We start from the raw sequence: 22,772 nt of genomic DNA, 5'->3' as shown, positions 1-22,772 counted from the left end.
TTTGTAACAGCCCGTATGTATAATGTATGGTGCAAATCTAAGACAGGGTATCATTGTCTCAACATACAAAATTCTATCGACGCGTTGCCTTCGAAGCAGAATAAAAACATGCACTGTCTGCTTATTGCTTGAAAATCTAAGATTTAATTCATAATTAATCAAAATAATCAAATTGGATGGCATAGCTTATTTGATGCAGATAATAAAGTTACACTTTGAGCAAAACAAAGTAATATTTTGAATATTGAGCGAGCTTTCACATGCATACAAAAAGCTTTTGTGCTTTCACACGTTAAGCTAGAAATTATAATGGGGAGGGGAGCTTTTCGTAGCGCAAAACGTGCAATAACTATCGATATGTACATGAATACGCAGTTGATTGTGTATCTTATTGGCACAAATAAATCTGGTTCAAAGTGACAAATAAGATTAAACAGATATAATAAAAATGTATAAATATGTAATAACTATAATGTAAAATTAGCTAAGCGTTTTGAGCTAAATTGACGATAATTCGATGACAATAATAATATATATTTCGCACATCTCTAATGTGGACAAGTGCTGTAAAATAAGCACTTTAAGCAACAGTGCTGAAAAGCGAAAATTGAGATCTATTTGAGAATATTTGCTCAGTTTACTACTACTGCTGCCCGGAGTCGGAAGTTGCGTCAACGAAAGAGTTTAAGAATAAAAAAAACAAGATTGTACAAAGCGTATAACGAGAACTAAGAACGAGAATATTAACAATTCTGCTGTTATACGATTAAAACGCCTGCATTGTTTCGCTTCCCATTCCCTTGCAAAATTCATTCCAAACCAAGCAACGCTATCATCAGACTAAAATCAATAATTTAGTTGTGTGGTTTTCGCGGCTTTTTGTGTTTTTCTTTAAAAAACAATCAATACCCGAAGGTAACGTGTGTAGTACAAAAAGAAAAAAATTAAAATAAAATGAAAAGAAAAGAAAAAAAAATAAAAGAAAAAAACCATTCACATCAGTGTGCGTTTGCATTCATTGACGCTTGACATATTGGTACACATTTTATTTATTTATTTCATTAGTTTCTTCTATTTCGCATAAGTACACACGTTTCTCTGTCCGTCCGTCTGTCTGCCTCTGCCTCTGCCTCTCTGTCTGTACATACTTGTGCGTACTTGTCCCTATAACTCATATGTATTTATATTTATCTATATATTTATCTCGCACATTAACATTTGCAAACAATATCCCCAAATAAAAGTTGCTAACACAACGCTCTAAAAGCTTCTTAATAAAACCACGTACTATGTACACACACACATACAGGATTTTTTTTTTGCATTTTCCTCAAATTTTAAGTTGGTGTTGAGTAATTCGCTAAATAGCAAGCTTAATTAACACACAAATATAAATACATATATATGTATATATATATATATATATATATATATATGCATATATACGTTTGCAATATGTACATACCGTTAATATGCAAATAAATACTCACAGATAAGGGCGTGCACGTGAGGAGGGGTGGGGGGTGACAACAAAACGTTTTAGATTAAAATTTTATGAAGAATTTACAATTCGGCCTTTCCTTTACGAAATGCCACCTACCCGCCTCCCCTCACCCTCCACCCCACTATCTTCCCTCCCACTCTGGATACACCCCTGTTCACATATATGTACACACACACACACACACACATGCTTACATACACACAAATGTAAAGTTAATTTTAATATTGTGCACATATACATGTACATTATACCATTATATATATATACATATATGTATATATATATACATATATATATATACATATATGTATATATATATACATATATATATGTACACGTGTAATTTGCGCTCTAATCTTATCTCTCGGCCACCTTTGGCAAAGACAAGTCGCGTCTCCTTATCTGCTCGAAGTACTGTCATCATCATCGTCAAATATACATACATATCATATATATATATATTTTGCAAGATTTCCGCAAATATGCATATGCATATACATATACATATATATCGAGCTTAAGGTTGAATCCCGAAAATAGCACCAAAGAAGCTCTCATAGCTTAATCCTTTCAAAGCAAAAAACGATGCACTTTTTATATTTACTTTAATTGAACATAGTTTTAGACAACTAAAAAATAATACCAACATATAAAAGCAAGAATAATTTAGAGATTTTCATCTAGTGTATTCCAAAAATGCAAAAAAAAAATATATATATATACAAAATAATCTGCTTGGTAGTTTGAAGAATGTGTGTTTTAGTGTAGAAAAAAAGTGATTTGATTTGTTATTTTAAATTTTTTTGGTTTAATCGACAAGCTTCAAGTTCAATGCCAAGACTTTGAAAAATGTGCGTAGAAATAATGAAAACAAATCAAAATTTTGATAGCCGTTATTCCTTATCTGTACTTTTGCTCACCTCTCCGTCTAATTGATAATACTGCGCAAAAGAATTGCGAAATTTTGATTTCTGTTTAAAAATTTAGATATTCACTTTTAATTTAAAAAAAAAAAAACAGCCATTGCAGAGTTAAAAAAAAAAATACTTAAAAATTTCATTTGTTGTGGTTAATAGCCTTACACATTGTACTTAATAATTAATTCATCGGTATTCATCTGGATAATTTCACTTTTGCAGTCGGCACTCGCCGATTGTTGGTTATTTTCTATTTTTTTTTTTGTTTTTTTTTTTTTGTTATATATTTGTTTGATTGTGTTTTTTTTTTTGTTTGGTGGTATGTATGTATGTATGTGTTGACCCGACCTGACACTCTCCGTATTTCACATGTAATACAATAGAATGGGCACAGAAACCAAGAGCAACAGTTACACAGGACAGATTTCAACAAGTGGCGGCAACCCTAAAGTGATGAAAGATTCTTTATCTTTAGTTCGTCAAACGGTCAAACAGCAATCGAACCAAATCAATACGAATTCCAATTCCAATTCCAATTCGAATTCAAATTCCAACTCAAATTCACACTCAATCGAACTAAACACGGGCGGTGAATTTGTTCGGCCAAAGCCGGAGGATAAACGAACAGCGACAGCGAACAACAAACACGAGGCGATTGCGATTGTACCATTTGTTCCCATATTCGTTGAGGAAGCAGATGTTATTCAAGGTGCCAAGGATATATTGAGAGTTATTCGACCGAATTGGGACCTCAATCACATTGACTTTAAGGTAAAGTAAAGTGCCCAATTTGCTGCTTATCCAATCCCCAATCCTTTCAATCCTTGCTAGATCTACGTTAGGAGTGCGTATACTCGACTTGAAAGCAAAAAAAATAAATAATATTAACAAAGAACCAAACCAATTAATTAGTATGTAGAAATGCATATACTTTGAATCGAATATATAGTATGTCCATAAATTATAAGTCTTTACCTGGAACTTGGAATGATTCTAATGCACAGCACGAGGTTTCACAACTAGATAATTATAATTACATATTCTCGACTCCGACATGCCTTATATAGATATATATATATATATATATATATATATATATATATATATATATATATATATATATTCAGTATATATTTATTTACAAATGCGCTCAGAATAATAGCAGTGCTACTTTTCACAACTTTTGCTCTGTCATACCTTTTGATAGATCACATGATATCAATACAATAAAATGAATCTTTTGAGCTCTTGTTGTTGCTGATGTCCAAAGATGTCAGAGGACTAAGCCTTAGGAACTGTACCTGTAAAATAGCATTATCATAATATAATAATAAATGAAAAGATGGCATGTATTGCCAACGAAAGGTTTCAAGAGATTAATATTACGATTTCCCATCAATTTTAATATGTTGTTGATATACTTTTTGAATTTCTTGTTTTCCTACAGCGAATTGCTCTTCCATTAAAAAAATTAAGTTCCGAGGCCAAACCTTAGATGCAAATACAAGATATAGTAGGTTACTCTTTAAATATCATATGGAATGCTATAAATAGTCGAACTACTAACAATGATAGTGCCATATTCTAAACAATTTGAATTGTTTTTTGTTAGCAATCTTGTCTAAATTTGTGGCAACTCCAATGTAAAATTTATTCTTAGGAGACAAATATTTATGACGAAAAATTGGCACTTCAAAGATGAGAGTAAGAAAGAATTCATTCATTCATATATATATATATATATATATACATCTATATATATAATTATATCTATATATATTTGTTCAATGTTAAAGGTAATACGAAAAATGACTGAGGCAATTCGCAATCGTGGAAAACGGCATGTTGTGCTTCTAATTTGTGTGTATAAATAAAATAAACTTTGTATTCTGGGGGGGTTTGGGGCGGAATAGTGGAGTGTTTAGTTTTAATCAAGAACAAAACCAGTTCAACTATTACTAAGCGGATGCTAAGGCCAGCCAGCTGTACCCACTATCTGTTCATTAATTTATACACTACCAGTTGAAATAATAATACAAAGAAATATCTATCCAGGAAGCATGGATTAGATCCGATCGAAAGGTTTTCCCCAAACGGTACTCCAATTAATCAAATGCAAAAGCTCCTTGAAAATCGACGCTAATATTCGAACTTTCTGAAAAGTTTGCTTGTTACTTTCTGAATTTTGTCGGCTTATTTATAAAATATTACCTCCGATTATATATAAGTAAATTAGTTTTTTCATTATTTCTAGTAGGTAATTTTATTCATTCAACCTGCGTCTAATGCGTCACTCGAGGACTTTCGCCTTCAAAGTTGAAATAAAGGTTATCTGCCACAAATTGATAATACAGCAAAAAAAAATTAAGAAAAAAAAAAAAAAAAAAAACTTACGTATACTTTGCGGCTTATCAAAACGATTATGCGTTGATTCTGTCGATTATCCCCGACCAGAACGCACTGGAGTGTTGAGTACTCTTGAGTGGACGACTATTAAAACTCACACATACACAAAATACACATATGCAGTCCACAGTACTAAAAACATACACACACACACGTACATATTTAGTAGTCATCCACTCGAAGGTATAGTTTAATGAGCACATGTGATCGTCTCATTGTGTGTGGAGTGCGATTGGTTAGATGTTGGGGAGGGGAGGGGGCCTTTACGGTTAATGAGCTTGCGTTCGAAGTGTCAAAAGTTTATCACCCTTCATTACCAACACTCACATACGCATGCACACACACACAAACATTCATAAGTATAAAAGCACATACGGATATGTATGTGTGTGTATTTGCTTCAATCTGTTTAAATATCTGTATATATGTTTTTCAACTTGTAAACTGCTGATTATGACTTGAGACATTGAGACATTGAGACATTACAAACTAAACTTGGATTTTGATATAGACAATTTAATGTGAAGAAATGAAGAGTGCTCGACAGCGAGTTGTTTACACAGTGTTCACAGAAAGAACTGTTCTTATTCCCTGTACACATAATAGGAAGGGTATTAGGCATGCAATTGACACATATCAAGTTTATTCATTTCGAATCTAGAACAATTACAAATTAACTCGTACATGAAAGACAAAAAAAAATAGTTGAAATTTGTTTTTCTAAATCTTATCACAATAATTGAATTTCTCAATCAGATTTTTATCCACATTCACTTTCTTATTGAAAAGAGAGAGATAGAACTTTTGGGTATCGATTGTCTCCATCTCTTTTCATCCCTACCAGCTAATGAAGTCTATTCTAACATGTATGTGTGTGTGTGTGTGTGTGTGTATGTATGTGCATGTCGTTCTATGTTAATCAGTCAAAGCACGCGAACATAGAGATGAATGTAATGTTATGCATCGATCGCTGCAAACAGCATTTACATCGTATACGAACTGAAATAACAGAAATGCGCATGATGAAGAACCGTTAAGCAGTTGTAAGAAGTAAACACGTGCGCGTGTGTGTGCGTGTGTGTGCAAAGCGAAAAGTAACTGCGAATGTTAATATACATTAACAGTGCTAGGTATTTACATATATATTATGCTAATATGTTAAGAGTAAATTCCACAAGGCAAATTAATTAAATTTGGTGCACATTTGCTTGTTTTTTTTATTGCAGAAATTTACCGATGGCATAACAAATAAGCTTGTTGGCTGTTTTCACAATAGTTCCAAATTAGACAGGGATAATGACGACACCTATTTTGATTTGTCCATCAACAATGCGCAGAGCATTTTGCCGGTGCCGTCTGAAGATCCGGTTATCATTCACGAGGAATTTACAACCGTTGATGATAGAGAGCAAAGGGAGCAAAACCGTTCACCTCTACAATACTCCGATAACGTAGTCCTCGTCCGTGTCTATGGAAATAAAACGGACCTATTGATCGATCGGAAGGCTGAAACGCAAAATTTTCAATTACTGCATACGTACGGCTTGGCGCCGTCACTCTACGCCACCTTCAAGAACGGGCTCGTCTACGAATATGTGCCGGGCAACACACTGAATACGGAGAGTGTCCTCTGCCCGGATATTTGGCCACTGGTCGCCCGTCGCATGGCCGAAATGCATCGTGTGGTCAAAAAGAAGACCAACGGCGATGCCAAAACAATGCCAATGATATGGAAAAAGACGCAAAGCTTTCTCGATTTAGTACCTGAACGATTTACCGATGCGGACAAACACAAAAGGTAATCAAATCGAATCGAATCAAATCGCAATCAAATATGATTAATGATATATCATTATTTTTGTCTTTGTTTTTTTTTTTTTTTTTTTTTACGATTGTGCAGAGTGAAAGGAACATTTTTACCTATTGAGCGACTGCGCGAGGAGTTTAATGGCTTGTACAAATACTTGGAGGCATTGGAGAGTCCAATTGTTTTCTCACATAACGACCTGTTGTTGGGCAATGTGATCTACACGAAATCGATGAACGCTGTCAACTTCATCGACTACGAGTATGCCGATTATAATTTCCAGGCCTTCGACATTGGTAATCACTTTGCGGAAATGTGCGGGGTCGACGAGGTCGACTACACCCGATACCCCAAGCGGGAGTTCCAACTGAAATGGCTGCGAGTTTACCTCGAGAACTATCTGCAGCGGAACAACATTCGCAGCGACGAAGTTGAGCGCCTCTTCGTTCAAGTCAATCAGTTTGCACTAGCCGCACACATTTTCTGGACGGTCTGGTCTCTATTGCAAGCCGAGCATTCCACTATTGACTTTGATTATGTTGGGTACGTAATGCAATATATATGCACATATATTAGTTTGTCTAACATTAATGCATTAATCTTGTACGCAGCTATGCATTTCTTCGTTACAACGAATATTTGGCCCGCAAGGAGGAGTTTCTATCATTGACGACGGCATCCGAGAACAATAAATGATTTTTTCTTCGAAATTCGAAAAGTAAAGGAATCGAAAAACACAGTCATGTGTGTCCCCCCAGTGATGTACTTATATATGTGTATATACATATGTGTATAAACTATGGCTGCCGTTGTTGATATATATAATGTATGTATATGTACAATGTACATATATTATACATATATGTATATATGTATATGTATATACCTACCATGCGTTCACAAACTACTTAAGCCGTAGTCTATGCATATATATATAATGAATTTGTATATGTTCTATAATTTGTATATTGATATTTAGGAATCATAAATAAACAAAAACTTAAATATTTACTTCTTGATATCGATCCACTTATCCATCGAAGTCAACCACCCTGCCATTATTTCAAGTACACATAAATGTACATTTAGTATTATTTAAGTATTTCAAGTATTCTTACACATACATCTATCCATCTATATATATATATACACAAATCCGGTGACTAGTCTATATAGACAAATGCTTGTATAGTTTCATAGGCGAGTGCTCAAACATGCTCTGCGTGACACATACAAGGCTATAGCCAGCCCCCATAGAGGCTATTGATAAATCTGACGTCTAAACTGACTGAAACATAATAGCCTGGATATAGCGAGCGTACATGTCTATACATATATCTTATCAGGTTTGCGATCGGCATGAAAACAATTTAAAGTATGCATTAGTCACCTGTAAAGGCAGAACCTCGTCATGGTAAAAAACGAGGCAAATTATTGTTGTTACCGAGCGAGATAGCAACAACAATTAAATTGCTGACAATGTAACAATTTCGATTTGTATTTATTTTCGACCTCATATTTTTAGAAACGATTTGTGTATGAAAATCGTTGAAATGTTTATATGTACATCAGTTTTGGGAATTTATCAATTATTAACTAATTAATTAGAGTTAGTTTCAAAAAAATCGAGCCTTTAAGATGAATGCAAAAATAGCAAAAAGCAGCCCAGATTCGTTCTCATTTGGCAAACAAAATCAAATTGCCAAATTACTTAAATAAGACACACATGTTGACGAGCTGAATATAATAAAACTATAAATAAAGTATTTATCCCAAGCATTTTGAGGATGTCGTCCCATTCTTCTGTAACTTCATGGAAACACAACATGCATAAATAAATATTTTAGCGTTTTCAAAACAACGAATTTATTTAATTTATACAAAAACATTCTCGTATAATTTAATGTACTTCCTACAAATGTTTTAATTTCATACCCTTGTCCGATTTCCGTCTCCGCCGAGTCTTTGAACAATCTGCAATGTAATTAAAGTAAATATGATTTGGTAAATGTGACGTTTTTTTTATTAGTCAATAAATTGCTGATAGCAAATCAGTGTTGTCGTTTTGGCCTTTTATCCGCCCTATTCAGAAATCTAGACTTTTTTCCCATTTCATGAAATTTTCTTTTAGTCAAAAATTAAAAAGCAATGCATATATTTTGAGATTAACACTATTGGTTCGGTTGCGTTAATGCCAAATGAAATAAATCGAAGTAAATTTTAGAGGTGATTTACTATTGTTAAAAATAAATGATCAAAGTACTGAACGCTTACGATGAAGTCTTTTTCTGCAGCAATAAACAATAATAAACATTACGAATTGTATAATTTAACTATGATTAAAGATGTAGTGTCATCCTTATTACGCGGAAACATATTTTAAAATGTAGACCGTTTTCTATTCTCCAAATAAATTTGTTGTCCATTTTTGGGGCCTTTTCTGGTCAATTTGGACAATTGCCAACACTGACTACTCTGCGCAAATGACAAGTCAAAACTATCGATAACAAACGCTATTGTATCGATAGCATTGTTGAAGCGAATTCCATCTTTAGGTTGTCAGCTGTCATACCTAAAGCGAGCGAGCTGAGAAAGCGAGCGATTTTCCTAAAATTACGATTTATCAATAATCATGTCAAGTTATATTGCCAGAAAGGGACCTTTGGTATTCTGTGAGTATGCGATCAGTAAATGCGATACTTTGATTGAGAAACATATGATCGAGTGTCCTTAAGCATTGCATGCATTAAACTGATTACGTAAATAGGTAAGACAAAAGTTTACAATTCTATATATTCTAGCCAACCTGGGCAAATGGGCCTACAATCTGTCCGGATTCAATCAATACGGTAAGAAGCGGATTGGGCATGCAATCAAATTCGTATATCAATAATAATACAAATATATTAATTAGGTCTGCACCGTGATGATTGTCTGTATGAGAATGAGGACGTGACCGAAGCAATCCGCCGCCTTCCTCGTAAATTGTATGACGAGCGCAACTATCGCGTTATGCGTGCTCTGCACTTGTCCATGACGAAGACCATTCTGCCCAAGGAGCAATGGACAAAGTACGAGGATGACGTTAAATACTTGGAACCATACCTGAAGGAGGTGGTGCAAGAGCGCGAGGAGCGTGAGGAGTGGAACAAAAATCATTGAATTTCTTCGCGCTGTGTGGATTTGTAAATGAATTGTTGAAAATACATAGCTTAAAATAAAACTAGAAATTCAATGAGAATTTACAAATTATTTCGCGCTCGAATCAATAGCAAATAACCGTCAAATTTATTCTCGGAACTGGAGGTCAGAGAGCCGTACAGAACAAGTTTTTATCTATAATCTAAGATCTGTAATACTATTGTAACTTATGCACTGGACAAGGAATGATTGCAATAATGTCAGCTGTGTTCATAATGTTATTTGTTAGCGTTCTAATTGCCCGATTGCCTTACCTTTTGCATAAATGGTAGATTGAAAAATGATCCCAGAACAGGCACTCGGCCAAGGAAATTGATGGCTACCGGGAAAAAGCCACTGCAAAAAAAAAAAAAGAAAAAAGGTTAATATATAAAATGAGTTAAGTCGTAATTTTCAAGTGGGACACTTCAAGCTGCGTTGAAAACAATGAACGAAATAACTTTAAGACATTTAGAAGCATAATTCACATCTACCAATTCATATAGACATATGCAAATGGATATTTATGGAGATATTTGTACAATAAAAGACAAAGAGCTTGTCCCGTTTTGTGCACGAATGAATGAAGTTATATAGTAAATAGTAAATGGGAATCGGCCAACCTGAATAGCGCAAAGAATCCATAGGATTCAATAATCATGCCGATAATGGGGAAACCAAGCAGCACAATAACAATTCCTCCAAAGAAAGCTGTTGTCCCTTTGAGTTTGTGCCGTTGAAAGAAAAAGCGCAATGTTCTCTCCACGCCAATAACGCAGCCCAGGCCCGATATAAATAGAATCTGCAAGAAAGGCAAATCCGTAGTAGTCATAGCAGTATTAGTAGCTGTATGCAATGCAAAACACAATTTGCAAGGTTTATTTTGAATTTACGCACGTTTCCAATTGCAAGCAAGCCCTTATCGAAGAGAAGCAACATGCCGAGAAATAAGAACGATATGCCAAAGCTAGCCAAGCCGATGCCGATTTCTGCAAAGAGTGTGCAATAGATATGTTGAAGTGCGTTAATTTAGTTGCAAATATATGCAAAAGTATATCTCACACACTTTGGAGATCTGTTACTTCAATCATTCTGTCTTGCTTCGGTTAGATTTGCTTAAGAGGATAATAAGTTGCATGGGTGTATTCCACGTAAACACCAAAGGTTTCATTATTACGAATATAAACAATCATTGCAGAGTTGCATGTTTCACAAAAAAGTGTTGGAAAACTTTAAAAAAATAAAAACGATATGTATGACATACGTACCTTCATTTTAACTCTGTTGTAACATACGTTCCTGATTTAAGTTAGTTTTGACATGGAACGACAATTTCAAATGTAATCAAATTAAAAAAAATGTTAATAACAAATATGTTCAAGTTAAAAAAATTTTCCGAAACAAGAGAATAGTTTTTTCCCATTTTGTGAAAAATGTTAGAATAAAGTCTTTTGCTGGATTCACACAGTTTGACATCAACTACCACTTTTGGACAATAGTCATGATATTGCTTTTTATTTATTTATTTTATGATTTTGTCGGTCCACCACTTAAAAATATCTGATATTCACTGCAAAATAGATCTATAAGGGGATTTGATTATAAAAATAAAGAATTATAATTACTTATAGCCTGCTAACCATCTATGATAAATATATCCAACATTTTTACCATAACTAAAGTCTAAAATTCAAATTTCTTTAAAGGCATGTAATGTATTTAGTTGTGATAACAAGCTATATATATTGCCGCTAACTTGCGTACAGTCAGTCATTCCTTGGACAAAGTTGCATTTCGATAAGTTACAGAATATTCGTCTATCGGTATCGATTGTGTACATCCCTAACTTCACACGCCATTTTTACAATAAGGAGACAAGAGTTGAGATTTTCGACTGACGCTTTGAATAAGTTTAGGGAGTGCAAGTACTAAAAAAAAGTCTTCTTTTTTTCAAGCAAAGAATTAGCTTAGACGTATTAATCATGGATCGTAAGTGTGCATTTTGAACTCATTTGGAATCAGTCCACAAACAATAAATTTGCAATTTTCAGGTGGTGGTTATGGTGGAGGCGGCGGCGGTGGCGGTGGAGCCGGACAGTATAATAATTTTGCTGTTCCTCCGCCAAATTATCAACAAATGCCAAATAAAACTGGTAACTATAATGAGCCCCCTCCAAATTATAGCAAGCCGGGTGGAGGTAAGTACCAAAAAACTACGAAAAATTAAATGAAAAACATGTTCGACATCAAAATCAATGTTCTTTAAGGTTATGATTCCGGCCATCGTGGCGGCGGCGGCGGCGGTGGCGGAGGCGGTTCATGGAACGATAGAGGAGGCAATTCTTATGGGTATGTTATAATCTACTATCTGCTGCTATTTAATATTACTATGGGAAACAGACAGCGGTGTACAATACGGTTACACATTTCTATATATATATATAAATACATATACATATATATGTATATATATAGAAATCAGAGTGTGTTGTCAGCTTAGGATATGTGAAACATGAAAACAACAACAACAACAAAATAAACAAACATATTAAACAAATTACATGCATACACTTAAAAGAGAAATACAATTGAGAAGGCACGAAAAGCCCACCTTAGTCGTCAGGCAAATGAAAAGCGCAATGCGATCGATCGATCATTGCAAAGTTGTAATTGAGTTTAAAAAGGAAATAGAGCCGATTAGTAATTGATTGTATTTGTAAAGTTTCGTACTCGTAATGTAAATGCATGTCGCATATAAAATAATATATATATATATTATTATAACCTCCGAATAAAAAGCGAACACCATTTAAATATGGTTTCTAAACCAAAAAGGGATCACTTCTGTTCAAGCCTTGACACGAAGTCTGAAAATGAGGCAGAGAAAACAAAAGGAATCTATTCATGATGCAAATGAAAGAAATGTTGGTATTCGCAAGGGATTTCATGTGTGTGCGAATACACAGAGAGAAAAGACTATCCAAAACAAAAAAAAATATGTTGCCAAAAATGATAAAACGACAAAACGAAAACGAATAATTATTGTGGTATCTAAGTTTAAGGTGCCAGAAACGGCTGAGATGCGATTGTCTACTTAGTGTGTCTTTATATGAATATAAAAATTATAGTTTTTAGCAAAGAGTTCAAATATGTGTACAGAGATACATGGTCAAGTACATGGATATATCGGATATCATTATGCACGATTGGTGGTGACTCTGCCAAATGCCAAACATTGAAAGATTAATATGCTATTTACCCCTTTATTCTGTGCCCTCTTTTAATTTACGCGATAGGAACTTTATCATGTATCCCCAATCACATTGAAAGAGTTTTGCTTTTAATCAAATATAATATATTGAAATATATAGAAACTGATTTCAACTATTCACGTAAATGCATATTAATATAACGAGAAAATGGCCTCTTCAATATATATTGATAAAACATGCGTTGCAAATAAAGTAGACTGATCTCTGCACCGAGTTGAGTGAAAAGGGAAAACACATTTCGACTACGTGGAGTTTTGGACATGCATTCTGCATATGGTACACCATCCATCCCATCTGGTACAGCAATATACAAATAAGTCGCGAGGATATGCTTGAGCTTGGGCCAAAGAGAGAATTGCAATCGTCGGATATAATTAAAGATTATAAATATCGATTGAAACATTTGTTTGTTCCACAAATTATAAATACTAAGGTCATTTGCGTAAAATTACAAATTAATTATGTTAAATGATGTACTGCGAGCGGAGTCAATCAAATTTATTTCTCATCTTGTTCGCAACTTAACAATTACGATATAAATAATGAATAATAATGATACGATTAGTATATATATACACAGGCACAGAACGGACATGGTCAAAAAAAAAAAAAGCAGCTGAATTTGTGCAATTGAAAGAATGATTGGATCGTAATGAGAAGCTCTATTATATAAATTACATGTGTAACATCTGCTCAAATTATGAGACAAACAAACAATCCCTATGAATATATGTAGTACATTATATATATATAACTATTTTTGGTATATATATAATATGATCTCCACATTCACATTCACAATCAGAAATCATAATTGATTAAAACTCGGATTAGAGCATGAATCAAATTGTGTTATAGTTATGCTTAAGCTGACCTTCGTAATGAAATTTACATTGGTATTATTTATATTAAACGACACACACGATCTGCTTTAATCAATTGAATATAGGCTACCATATATTTACCCCCCTCTTAGTCCAGTAAACGTAAGTGTAATCAATTATACAATCTTTAATTATCGAATTTAATATGTTTTACGAACATGTTGCGTAGTTTATTTGTTTCGTATTATTATGTGTTCCATGTATATTTATTTATTTGCTTACAACAAATTACAACCAGTAGCAAAGTCGCCATGCAGACCTCGTCGTCATTATTATCTTAAGACAGCAATTGAGAACGTTTATATCTGATATCTGATCTGAGCTGATAACTAACCCCCCCAACCAAAGCACAGGGCGAGACTTGACTGACTCGAATCTTCTTATTCAAAATAAAAATAATAATAATAATAATACTTGTCGATCCACTGCGTTAAATCAGGTTCCATTAGGCAGAAACGAGCTGTGCAAAACAAACAATCAAACAAAGTTTGCTGTAGATATAGATGACAAAATTGTTATTTTCCAATTAAATGTGTATTATTATTCGGATCATAGGTTTTTGTTATTAACAATTGCTTATTTTGGTCAAGTGTGTCTGCATGGTTACATTGAAACTGCGGTGTTCCGTAGATGCTTGTTATTTAAACCTAATTAATACACTTACTGATTAATTATTCAAAGACAAAAGTCTCTTATATCTTGAGCCATTGCCAGAGCGTTGGGCAACGAAAACAAAAAAACCAAATAGAATTTAATCAACTCTTGTTATATCTAAAGCAGAAGTGGTTGTTTACCTTTACCAGGGCACTTTGCTTGTTGGAATATTTCAAAATGGATAAGCATGAACATGAACAAGAACATTTTTGGCAACGGAGTCCCACTGATTGATTGATTGATTGATAATGTGTGGTTTTAATAAATAAAGTGCGCTGGTAAAAGTCGTGTTACACTTTGTAATCATCGGGTAGTCAGTCAACTTAGATACATATTAAATAAAAAAAAAAAGAAGCAAAAAAGAAAACAACACATAATAAACGGTCATATATATACTATTCTGTTGGACAATGGCAAACGGCGGAGGCGTGGTCGTTAACTACTTCATCATAATGCATTACAATCAAAAACATCAAAATCAAAACATTAAATAAGCTATTCAATATCCTCTTTTAGAAATGGAGGCGCCAGCAAGGACAACTACAACAAAGGTAAAATAATGCAAAACAATTTGCAAACATATCGAGTAATGTATAACATTAATTTACTACAAAATCAAATACAAAACAAAACAAATACCAAAAAATAATAGAAGAGTAAAAACAGATAAGAAAAGAAAAGAAAAACATAAGACAAATAATTCTCTTTCGCTTGCGTGTAAATCTGGTATACAATATTATTAATATTATATAAGGAGTATTTGAGAGAGTATTAAAGATTGAGAGAGCTCAATTCGCATCCACAGCGATTATATTTCGAGTTCAACTCGGCATCCAATGCAAAAAACTGCTGTTCTTATCTAGTGTGTATTATTCAATCGCAAAGTTCTTCATAAGATTAAAGTGGCCTGGCCCTGGGATTTGGTTTGGTCACTGGTTGTTCTGGTAAAAAAATATATATTCGATCAACGATAAGTGTAATTTCTGTGCGTGTGGGTGGTGTGTGTCTGTGTATGTGTGTGTGTGTGTGTATTGTGTCTATGTATATATTTAGCTAATATATATATGCATTTATATATATTTGTATATCATCATCTGTTTGAGAGCTGCGCTCAATCTAGTGCCACCAAGTTTATTGAGTATACCCCAAACAAAATCGGTGTAAAATACTTTCATGCTTGAGGTGTTTATTTTGAAATTCTGAAATTCTGAATTCTGAAAATGATAATGAAAAGCAAAAGCAATACCACATAAGATTATCGAGAGTTTTCGAGATGAAAAGACCGACCTAATAACGACCGTTGTTATATACATGCATTGTATATAGAGATCCCTTATATATTTTGTACGCACACATATATAGAGTTTAAGAGAGTGTGAGCGCCAGACCAAAGTCTTGCTCTTCCCTGCTCCACTTGTATCTGGTCTTCTTAATTGCGCTGTTTACTGAGTGTTGTCGTCCGGCACATATCGGCTGAGGGCTGATCCTTTCTCTGTTCTCAAAATTGATCAATTGTTCCGCAACCAGCATTTCTAATGAACTCTTCTATTTTGTAGGATACGGTGGCAGCAGCGGCGGCGGCGGCGGCGGTGGTAGTCTTGGAGGTGGTGGCGGCGGCGGCAGCGGTGGCAACGATATGATCACACAAGAGGACACAATTTTTGTTTCCGGCATGGATCCATCCACAACCGAGCAGGACATCGAGACTCACTTCGGGGCCATTGGCATCATCAAGGTAACGTAACCAAATTCGTTATTCAAATCAATTTCGTGCATGTTTGTAATATGGTAAATGTTTGGCATTTTATAGAAAGACAAGCGCACCATGAAACCAAAGATTTGGTTGTACAAGAATAAGGACACCGGCGCTTCCAAGGGCGAGGCCACTGTCACATACGATGATGTGAATGCGGCTCAGTCGGCCATTCAGTGGTTTGATGGCAATGATTTTAACGGCAGCAACATCAAAGTCTCATTGGCTCAGCGCCAGAACAACTGGAACAAAGGCGGTGGAGGCGGTGGTCGTGGTGGTTTCGGTGGACGCAGTCGTGGCGGTGGCGGCGGTGGTGGAGGCGGTGGTGGTCGCTTTGATCGCGGTGGCGGCGGCGGCGGCGGTGGAGATTATGACCGTGGCAGTGGCGGCGGCGGCGGCGGTGGTCGCGGTGGCGGTGGTGGTCGCTTTGGTGGCGGCGGCGGTGGCGGTGGTGCTGGCGCCGGCGGTGGCAACGTGCAACCCCGTGATGGTGACTGGAAATGCAGCAGCTGCAACAACACCAACTTTGCTTGGCGCAACGAGTGCAATCGGTAGGTCGCCGTTGAATATATCTTCTCATATATGTCAAATATACCAACTTATATTTTGTACAGCTGCAAGACACCGAAAGGTGATGATGATGGCAACGCCGGCAGCAGTGGCTTTGGCGGAGGTGGAGGCGGCGGCGGCGGCGGCTATGGCGGCATGAATGACCGCAACAACGATCGCGGCTCGGGCGGCGGTGGTGGCTACCAAAATAGAGATCGTGGCGGTGGTGGTGGATATTCACGATATGGCAATGATAACGGTGGCGGCGGCGGTGGCGGCGGACGTGGTCGCGGCGGAGGCGGCGGTGGCCGGCGTGATGGTGGCGGCGCTATGCGCAACGACAGCGGCATGCGTTCCAGACCGTATTAAACGGTGGCATGCAAAGGAAAACGCAAACTATTTTTTCTAACTTACGTATTAATTACATAGCAAGTACTCTCTTTAAAAACGTAATAGATACATACAAATAAAAAATCAATAAAATATTTATTCGCCTGCTTTAAATACTTATCGCTGCCAAAATGGATGTATCTCCATCTGAGTGGATTTCTTTGTGGATAACATAAACATATTTGCACATTTGAATGCCACCTTAGCTGATATCCTAAATACAATTCGAATCTGTGTTGTAATCGAGCTCGGTTCGGGATAGCTCCTCCTCCATCGATTGGATTTTGTTTACGTTTATTTTGACAGCTATTCTGTACAACTGGATTCCGTAGCATCAGACTAAGTACAGCTGCAATTGGATGCAGTAACTCTCCAGGAGAGATATCCCCTCTATGATTATGCGTGATTTCTCAGGGCTAATGGAGATATTCCAATTGATTGCCCAGTTTTCGAATTTTTTTTAATAGATTTGAGCAGGATATCCATAAGAAATTTTCAATTGCCCGTGGCAGATTCCACTACCAGTAACTGCTGCTATTTATAATTTAAAATATGTATTGCATTTAATATTTAAAACGAGAAAACATTACACAGAAGGCCCACGATCATTCTGCCACTAAGCTTGATAATACAATGGCCAAATGAAGTCAATATATTAACCGGTTTTCAAATGCAGTGCTTAATGCGACAAACTATCAACCTATCTTTTAAGTTGGCACTGGCTAGAATTTCGTGCGGTGAAAGACATGGCATTCATAACCTCTGAAAAGACGTCACATGCCCAATGGATTCGAGGGAGAAGTTTCATTAAATTGAGAGAGAGAGAGAGAAAGAGAGAGAGAGAGGGAGAAAAAGAGGGAAACCTATGTGTGCCTACTTTTTTGCTGAGGGTTGAAGCCCCAAAAAAGCTGGAGCGTTTCGGCCAAGTTATGCAGTTTATAAGAAAATCACTGTGGCCCCTGTGTGAGCAGAAAATCGATAATTGCAAATCGTTGAAGCCATATTTCTGCCACAATTTTAATGGTAAAGCCAAAGTAGGATTGCTTTGTCATTAATTAAATAAACCTACAAAAATTAGACCATTTTCCAAACATGCTTAAATAAAAGAAAGAAAGGGTTAATAAAACAAATATTAATCAAGCTATTTTATTTTAATTATTTAATGACGATTTAAAGTAGGTGACAGGTGCTTCATTAGCTCCTCCAATGGTTTAATTAGTTTATAAGTTACTTGCGTTTGCGCAAGGATTACGTACGTTGACTTGAGACTTGACTTGAGATAAAACGGACTATTAACAAGTGACTGTGATTTTATAAAATTTTTAATAATTATATTTAAGTGAATATACATTTGTAATATTACAGTTCATCTTTTTCCAGCAAGGTATAACGGTGTTTTGATGGGCCCAGCTCCTTAAATTTAGACTCGGGCGGTGATGTACCCTTTAACGAATTTGCTTTGTCATGGTTTTTGTTTTCATCACTTGTGGGGTCCGGCCCATAATGATATTCCCTAAACAGAAAGATATGTTGAATCCATATTGTATATGTATTAGCCAACTTTGACTTACCTATGCAGTTTCCCACTGTAAAGATCTTGAAGGAATTGCTTCAGCTTGCCAGGCGTATACATGTCATTGAAGTGCGGGAAGAGATACATGTGCTTGAAGGAGTCAATCGCAATGACGGGTAGATCATCCTCCGATTTGCCCAAGTGGTGCAATGGATGTGCAAACCTCTTGCCATCCGCAGTAAGAAAGTTAACATTCTCTGCAAAAAAGAAGAAGAGTATTAATAATAACACACATATATAAAATATGCAAACATACTCAATGGAAAATACTTCCATATTGAATATGAAATATTAATAACTTACGCTTCTCATCCAATAACTGCTGTTCAATGATTGCTTTATAATCCTTAATGGAATTCAGATCAGATGGGTTGTAGAATAAGATCAGGAACGGCAGTCCTTCTTCCGTTAGCTCCTCTGCGCTTTCAAATGTTATCTCTCTGACGAGTGGCACACACTTCTCCTGGATCCACACCTTCAGCTCATCGAAATTACTTAAACTGCCCGTAAATGTCTCATCATTTTCGTGGGATAGAGCCACATCCGGCCTAAATACAATAATAGGTGCGCCTGCAAATACAATAAATAAATATATAGAATATGTGCATATGCATTTACAGACAAGTTTACAGAACAAGTTTACGTACCAGGCGGATGCATTGCCTGAGAGGCATCGCCAAAGCCGACATGGAACTGACAATCTTCTTTGAGGTTGGTCGCAACCTTGCGGAATATGTCGTATTCGGGTTGATCTCGACGATCGAAATAGCCAATGATGCTACGTTTTTTGGAATCAAGAACCTCCAGATCCTTAAGCGTTTTAAACTCCTTGATTGGGTCCTCCAATTGCTTCTTTACAAATTCCAAGAACGCATCTGCCGATCGCTGTCCTCGGTATTCACGCTTGCTTAGCTGTCCATTGCGGACAATCTTTAATGTGGGATATTTACTGATGTGGAATCGGGACGCAATCGATGTTTCACGATCGCAGTCCACTTTACCTAGCACTACTTTCCCAGCTTCTGGAAATTCCGCTTTGATCTGTAATTTAAGGTTACATCATTATTACATCAAAATCATTACAAAAGTCCCAAATTGAGCGTCCCCCTCGATGCTAGTTTACACAGTTTGCTCCGTTCATACAAACAATAAACAATTGCAGCCACAAGAAACAAAAGCAAGCACAAAATATAAATTAACACGCGAACAAATGTTTCAGTTTTCGTGCTCCATTTTATTATTTATTTTTATTGTTTTGTTTTGTTTTATTTATATCTTTTTTCTTTTTTGGGTGGTTTTTTTCATCTGTTCCGTTTTATTGTTATTGTAAATTCAAAGCAAACAGGTGCAAAACAGAGTGACAGAATTATCTCTGCAGGCATATGCCAAATCATACAGGTAGCCATATCGGCCTAAATAATCACTATTGATCACTAGAGACCAGTTTCTTGGCATTTCGACAAAAAGTAGAGGAAGGAACAGCCAAAATGGAATGTTATAATACTATATACAGCTCCAAAGATAGAGGAGATCTTACATAATTAACTTTTTTGCTTATAAATTATTGATTCTTTGATGTATATCCTGACAGTTACATGCTTGTCGAAACTATTTTCCTTATTATTTTTAAATCATTGGCTTACCTTATCCGCGGCTTCACTGAAAACCGGCGCTAAAATATTACTAAACCGACACCACTCCGCATAGAAATTAATGACAACCATTTCGTTAGATGCTGAAAAAAAGAAAACAAATGGAAAATTCAAAATATGTTTAATGTAATCAATATGGAAATGCAAACATGTAAAATGAATGTATGTACTATATACATAAAGATATGAGAATTAAAAAAATGAGCTCTGTTAAATATTCGACTATTTAAAGATCGAGAATGCAAGAGATAATCATGAAAATCGAGCGCAACAAAATATGGAACTCGTTTTCGAGCGCATCTGTAGAGCTCTGTGAACCGCTATAGATGTCATTCAATCACCAATCTCAGAGACTTAGTTTCCCCAAATATAAACACACTTTGCTATTTACTATTTTCCTATTTTTTGTACCTTATGAATTATCATGTGACAACTATAGTTGTTATATGTCATTAGTAATCAAGCTCCCTTAATTGATAAGATAATGGAGTGAGAAGCTACTATGAAGCGACAGAGATTGTTCTGGACCAATAGCAATTCACCTTGGCAGGCACTGTACTGCACAGAATACACAATTTTTTTTTACGGGTTTTCAAACCTAACGTTAAATGATCCATGATAAATAATAATTTATATTTAATGTCATTTCCAACAATAAAAGCAAGTCTGTGCCATTCCATATTTCTTATAACATATAGCTCCAAATAATAAAATACATTTTTTTTTTTGGGGAAATCTTAGATTATATTAGGGGAACTAACGCTAAAGATTGGAAACATATATCTTGTGTGGAGTAATTAGTTTTTCCTGCAGCATTGTCATGTTTCCGCACTCAACGCCTGACTATGAGTGAAGTTCGACTAATTATTGTTTTCGATTTGATAAAGTGAGCGTAAAGAAGCAAAAACAAGAGGCGTACAACGCTGGCTGGCAAAAAAAAAAAAAAAACTAGAATTTATCGAATTTTTTACTTTGATTTTTGTGACACGTCAATCAGACACACGCATGAATCAATGTGTGAGTGTGGATGATTCTAAATACATATGTACGTGTAGGTGGACCAGCTGAGATACTGAGCAAGCAAGTAATTATAGAACGCTGCTTTTGCCGAGATTGTTGTTTCGCTTAGATTCATATTGTAAAATGGCTAAATGATTGCGGTTGCTGCTTGCCTTACCTAACGTCATATCAATATTTTCACTGGTCAGTGCCAGCGCACCGGTCGCAGAAGACGACGCATCTGTTGGTTGGTAAAGGACATGTAGAACCTGCAATCAATTAAGAAAAACGTGGTAAACTAGTATCCCAGCACCCAGATCCATCCAATTCAGCTGACGCCGGGTCGGGTCGGGTCGAGCGAGAGTCACGCCGAATGAGCGGGTGCGGGTAGAACACGTCGACGTAGAACTTGACTTACCGCAACAATGGCTAAGCACGAGCAGAGCAATGGCTTAGTTGATTCGGTCATATTGGTGTTGTGGGCGGCAGGAACGGCCAGTATATGTGATCTACTGGAATCTAAGTTATTATATTATAATTCACTTTTACATTAGATGGAATGAAAACACTGTCACGTCGTATCTACATATATAATAATTATAACAACTCCGTTGATTAGCGTACGGCTAGTGTTGGACAATCTTCAACTACTCGCTTATAAAGTACTCGGTAAGTGTAACGATTACAAGATAACGCTTATCGACACGTAGTCGATAAAAATAGTTTTAGATATATTTATTGTAATATTTTGTTTGTTAAGATCATTCGAGTTTTTTTATGCTACAAATACTTGCGGGTCCTTACATATACATATATATTATTTACAATTACTATGATATGGGAGACTCAAGCACCTTTTCATCGCATTTGAGAATTTATGCCTATGCTGAATGCGAATTCATGACTATCGATAGTTGAAAAAGTTAAAGACAATGTTTTGTCTGCTTAGTGAACAGAGTGACATATAGAGCATGAAATATAATATATTTAAAGTCTCATCAGACTATACGTATGTTTTCTATAATATAATTTACTTGTACTCATTTTTCTAATGTTGTTAAACAGACGAATGAAATGAAATATTTTGAAATGGGCGCCTAAGGTCTTTGTTGTCGTTCAGATGTACATATGCAATTTAAAGTTAGACGATGCTGGTTTTAAAAAAGTCTTTAGAAGCGCAGGATAGGAGGGAACAATATGGCTATAACGACGTAGTCTCCGATTGAAGTCTG

The 22,772-nt window shown here is 35.7% G+C and overlaps 5 protein-coding genes across 5 annotated transcripts; 3 read left to right on the top strand and 2 right to left on the bottom strand.

Moving 5' to 3' along the window:
- The first annotated feature begins 633 nt into the window (after nucleotides 1-633).
- On the top strand, nucleotides 634-7,642 carry LOC6565455 (ethanolamine kinase). The gene is made up of 5 exons (XM_001991224.3): nucleotides 634-915; nucleotides 2,805-3,192; nucleotides 6,054-6,625; nucleotides 6,728-7,177; nucleotides 7,246-7,642. Exons 2-5 carry the CDS (start codon nucleotides 2,806-2,808, stop codon nucleotides 7,328-7,330), a joined length of 1,494 nt encoding a protein of 497 aa, XP_001991260.1. The 5' UTR covers nucleotides 634-915; nucleotide 2,805; the 3' UTR covers nucleotides 7,331-7,642.
- Nucleotides 7,643-8,473: 831 nt separating this feature from the next.
- Nucleotides 8,474-10,985, bottom strand: LOC6565456 (vesicle transport protein GOT1B). The gene is made up of 5 exons (XM_001991225.3): nucleotides 10,881-10,985; nucleotides 10,712-10,803; nucleotides 10,438-10,616; nucleotides 10,090-10,171; nucleotides 8,474-8,608 (listed from the first exon to the last, which is right to left on the bottom strand). Exons 1-5 carry the CDS (start codon nucleotides 10,903-10,905, stop codon nucleotides 8,564-8,566), a joined length of 423 nt encoding a protein of 140 aa, XP_001991261.1. The 5' UTR covers nucleotides 10,906-10,985; the 3' UTR covers nucleotides 8,474-8,563.
- Nucleotides 9,175-9,886, top strand: LOC6565457 (cytochrome b-c1 complex subunit 7). The gene is made up of 3 exons (XM_001991226.2): nucleotides 9,175-9,306; nucleotides 9,436-9,483; nucleotides 9,549-9,886. Exons 1-3 carry the CDS (start codon nucleotides 9,267-9,269, stop codon nucleotides 9,794-9,796), a joined length of 336 nt encoding a protein of 111 aa, XP_001991262.1. The 5' UTR covers nucleotides 9,175-9,266; the 3' UTR covers nucleotides 9,797-9,886.
- Nucleotides 10,986-11,664: 679 nt separating the features above from the next.
- Nucleotides 11,665-17,415, top strand: LOC6565458 (RNA-binding protein cabeza). The gene is made up of 7 exons (XM_001991227.2): nucleotides 11,665-11,803; nucleotides 11,866-12,012; nucleotides 12,082-12,163; nucleotides 15,141-15,175; nucleotides 16,181-16,359; nucleotides 16,435-16,928; nucleotides 16,992-17,415. Exons 1-7 carry the CDS (start codon nucleotides 11,797-11,799, stop codon nucleotides 17,293-17,295), a joined length of 1,248 nt encoding a protein of 415 aa, XP_001991263.1. The 5' UTR covers nucleotides 11,665-11,796; the 3' UTR covers nucleotides 17,296-17,415.
- Nucleotides 17,416-18,452: 1,037 nt separating this feature from the next.
- LOC6564598 (endoplasmic reticulum resident protein 44) lies at nucleotides 18,453-22,189 on the bottom strand. Its single transcript, XM_001991228.2, has 7 exons — nucleotides 21,959-22,189; nucleotides 21,719-21,809; nucleotides 20,533-20,624; nucleotides 19,537-19,930; nucleotides 19,193-19,459; nucleotides 18,888-19,086; nucleotides 18,453-18,829 (listed from the first exon to the last, which is right to left on the bottom strand). Exons 1-7 carry the CDS (start codon nucleotides 22,007-22,009, stop codon nucleotides 18,676-18,678), a joined length of 1,248 nt encoding a protein of 415 aa, XP_001991264.1. The 5' UTR covers nucleotides 22,010-22,189; the 3' UTR covers nucleotides 18,453-18,675.
- Nucleotides 22,190-22,772: the final 583 nt, after the last annotated feature.

This window comes from Drosophila grimshawi, unplaced genomic scaffold, assembly GCF_018153295.1.
Source record: "Drosophila grimshawi isolate 15287-2541.00 unplaced genomic scaffold, ASM1815329v1 contig_848, whole genome shotgun sequence".
In the NCBI taxonomy this organism is placed as follows: domain Eukaryota; kingdom Metazoa; phylum Arthropoda; class Insecta; order Diptera; family Drosophilidae; genus Drosophila; species Drosophila grimshawi.
This window is presented reverse-complemented; position numbering and strand designations above follow the sequence as displayed.

Excerpts from the sequence above, each read along its gene's own strand:
- LOC6565455 (XM_001991224.3), top strand. The coding sequence starts at position 2,806 with ATGGGCACAGAAACCAAGAGCAACAGTTACACAGGACAGATTTCAACA. Across the intron at positions 6,626-6,727 it reads GATGCGGACAAACACAAAAG|AGTGAAAGGAACATTTTTAC; the intron begins GTAATCAAATCG and ends ACGATTGTGCAG. Across the intron at positions 7,178-7,245 it reads ATTGACTTTGATTATGTTGG|CTATGCATTTCTTCGTTACA; the intron begins GTACGTAATGCA and ends TCTTGTACGCAG.
- LOC6565457 (XM_001991226.2), top strand. The coding sequence starts at position 9,267 with ATGTCAAGTTATATTGCCAGAAAGGGACCTTTGGTATTCT. Across the intron at positions 9,307-9,435 it reads AAAGGGACCTTTGGTATTCT|CCAACCTGGGCAAATGGGCC; the intron begins GTGAGTATGCGA and ends TATATATTCTAG. Across the intron at positions 9,484-9,548 it reads GTCCGGATTCAATCAATACG|GTCTGCACCGTGATGATTGT; the intron begins GTAAGAAGCGGA and ends TATATTAATTAG.
- LOC6565456 (XM_001991225.3), bottom strand. The coding sequence starts at position 10,905 with ATGATTGAAGTAACAGATCTCCAAA. Across the intron at positions 10,172-10,437 it reads GGATTCTTTGCGCTATTCAG|TGGCTTTTTCCCGGTAGCCA; the intron begins GTTGGCCGATTC and ends TTTTTTTTGCAG. Across the intron at positions 8,609-10,089 it reads ATCTACCATTTATGCAAAAG|ATTGTTCAAAGACTCGGCGG; the intron begins GTAAGGCAATCG and ends ATTACATTGCAG.
- LOC6565458 (XM_001991227.2), top strand. Across the intron at positions 12,164-15,140 it reads AGAGGAGGCAATTCTTATGG|AAATGGAGGCGCCAGCAAGG; the intron begins GTATGTTATAAT and ends ATCCTCTTTTAG. Across the intron at positions 16,360-16,434 it reads GGGCCATTGGCATCATCAAG|AAAGACAAGCGCACCATGAA; the intron begins GTAACGTAACCA and ends GGCATTTTATAG.
- LOC6564598 (XM_001991228.2), bottom strand. The coding sequence starts at position 22,009 with ATGACCGAATCAACTAAGCCATTGCTCTGCTCGTGCTTAGCCATTGTT. Across the intron at positions 21,810-21,958 it reads CGTGCTTAGCCATTGTTGCG|GTTCTACATGTCCTTTACCA; the intron begins GTAAGTCAAGTT and ends AATTGATTGCAG. Across the intron at positions 20,625-21,718 it reads AAATATTGATATGACGTTAG|CATCTAACGAAATGGTTGTC; the intron begins GTAAGGCAAGCA and ends TCTTTTTTTCAG.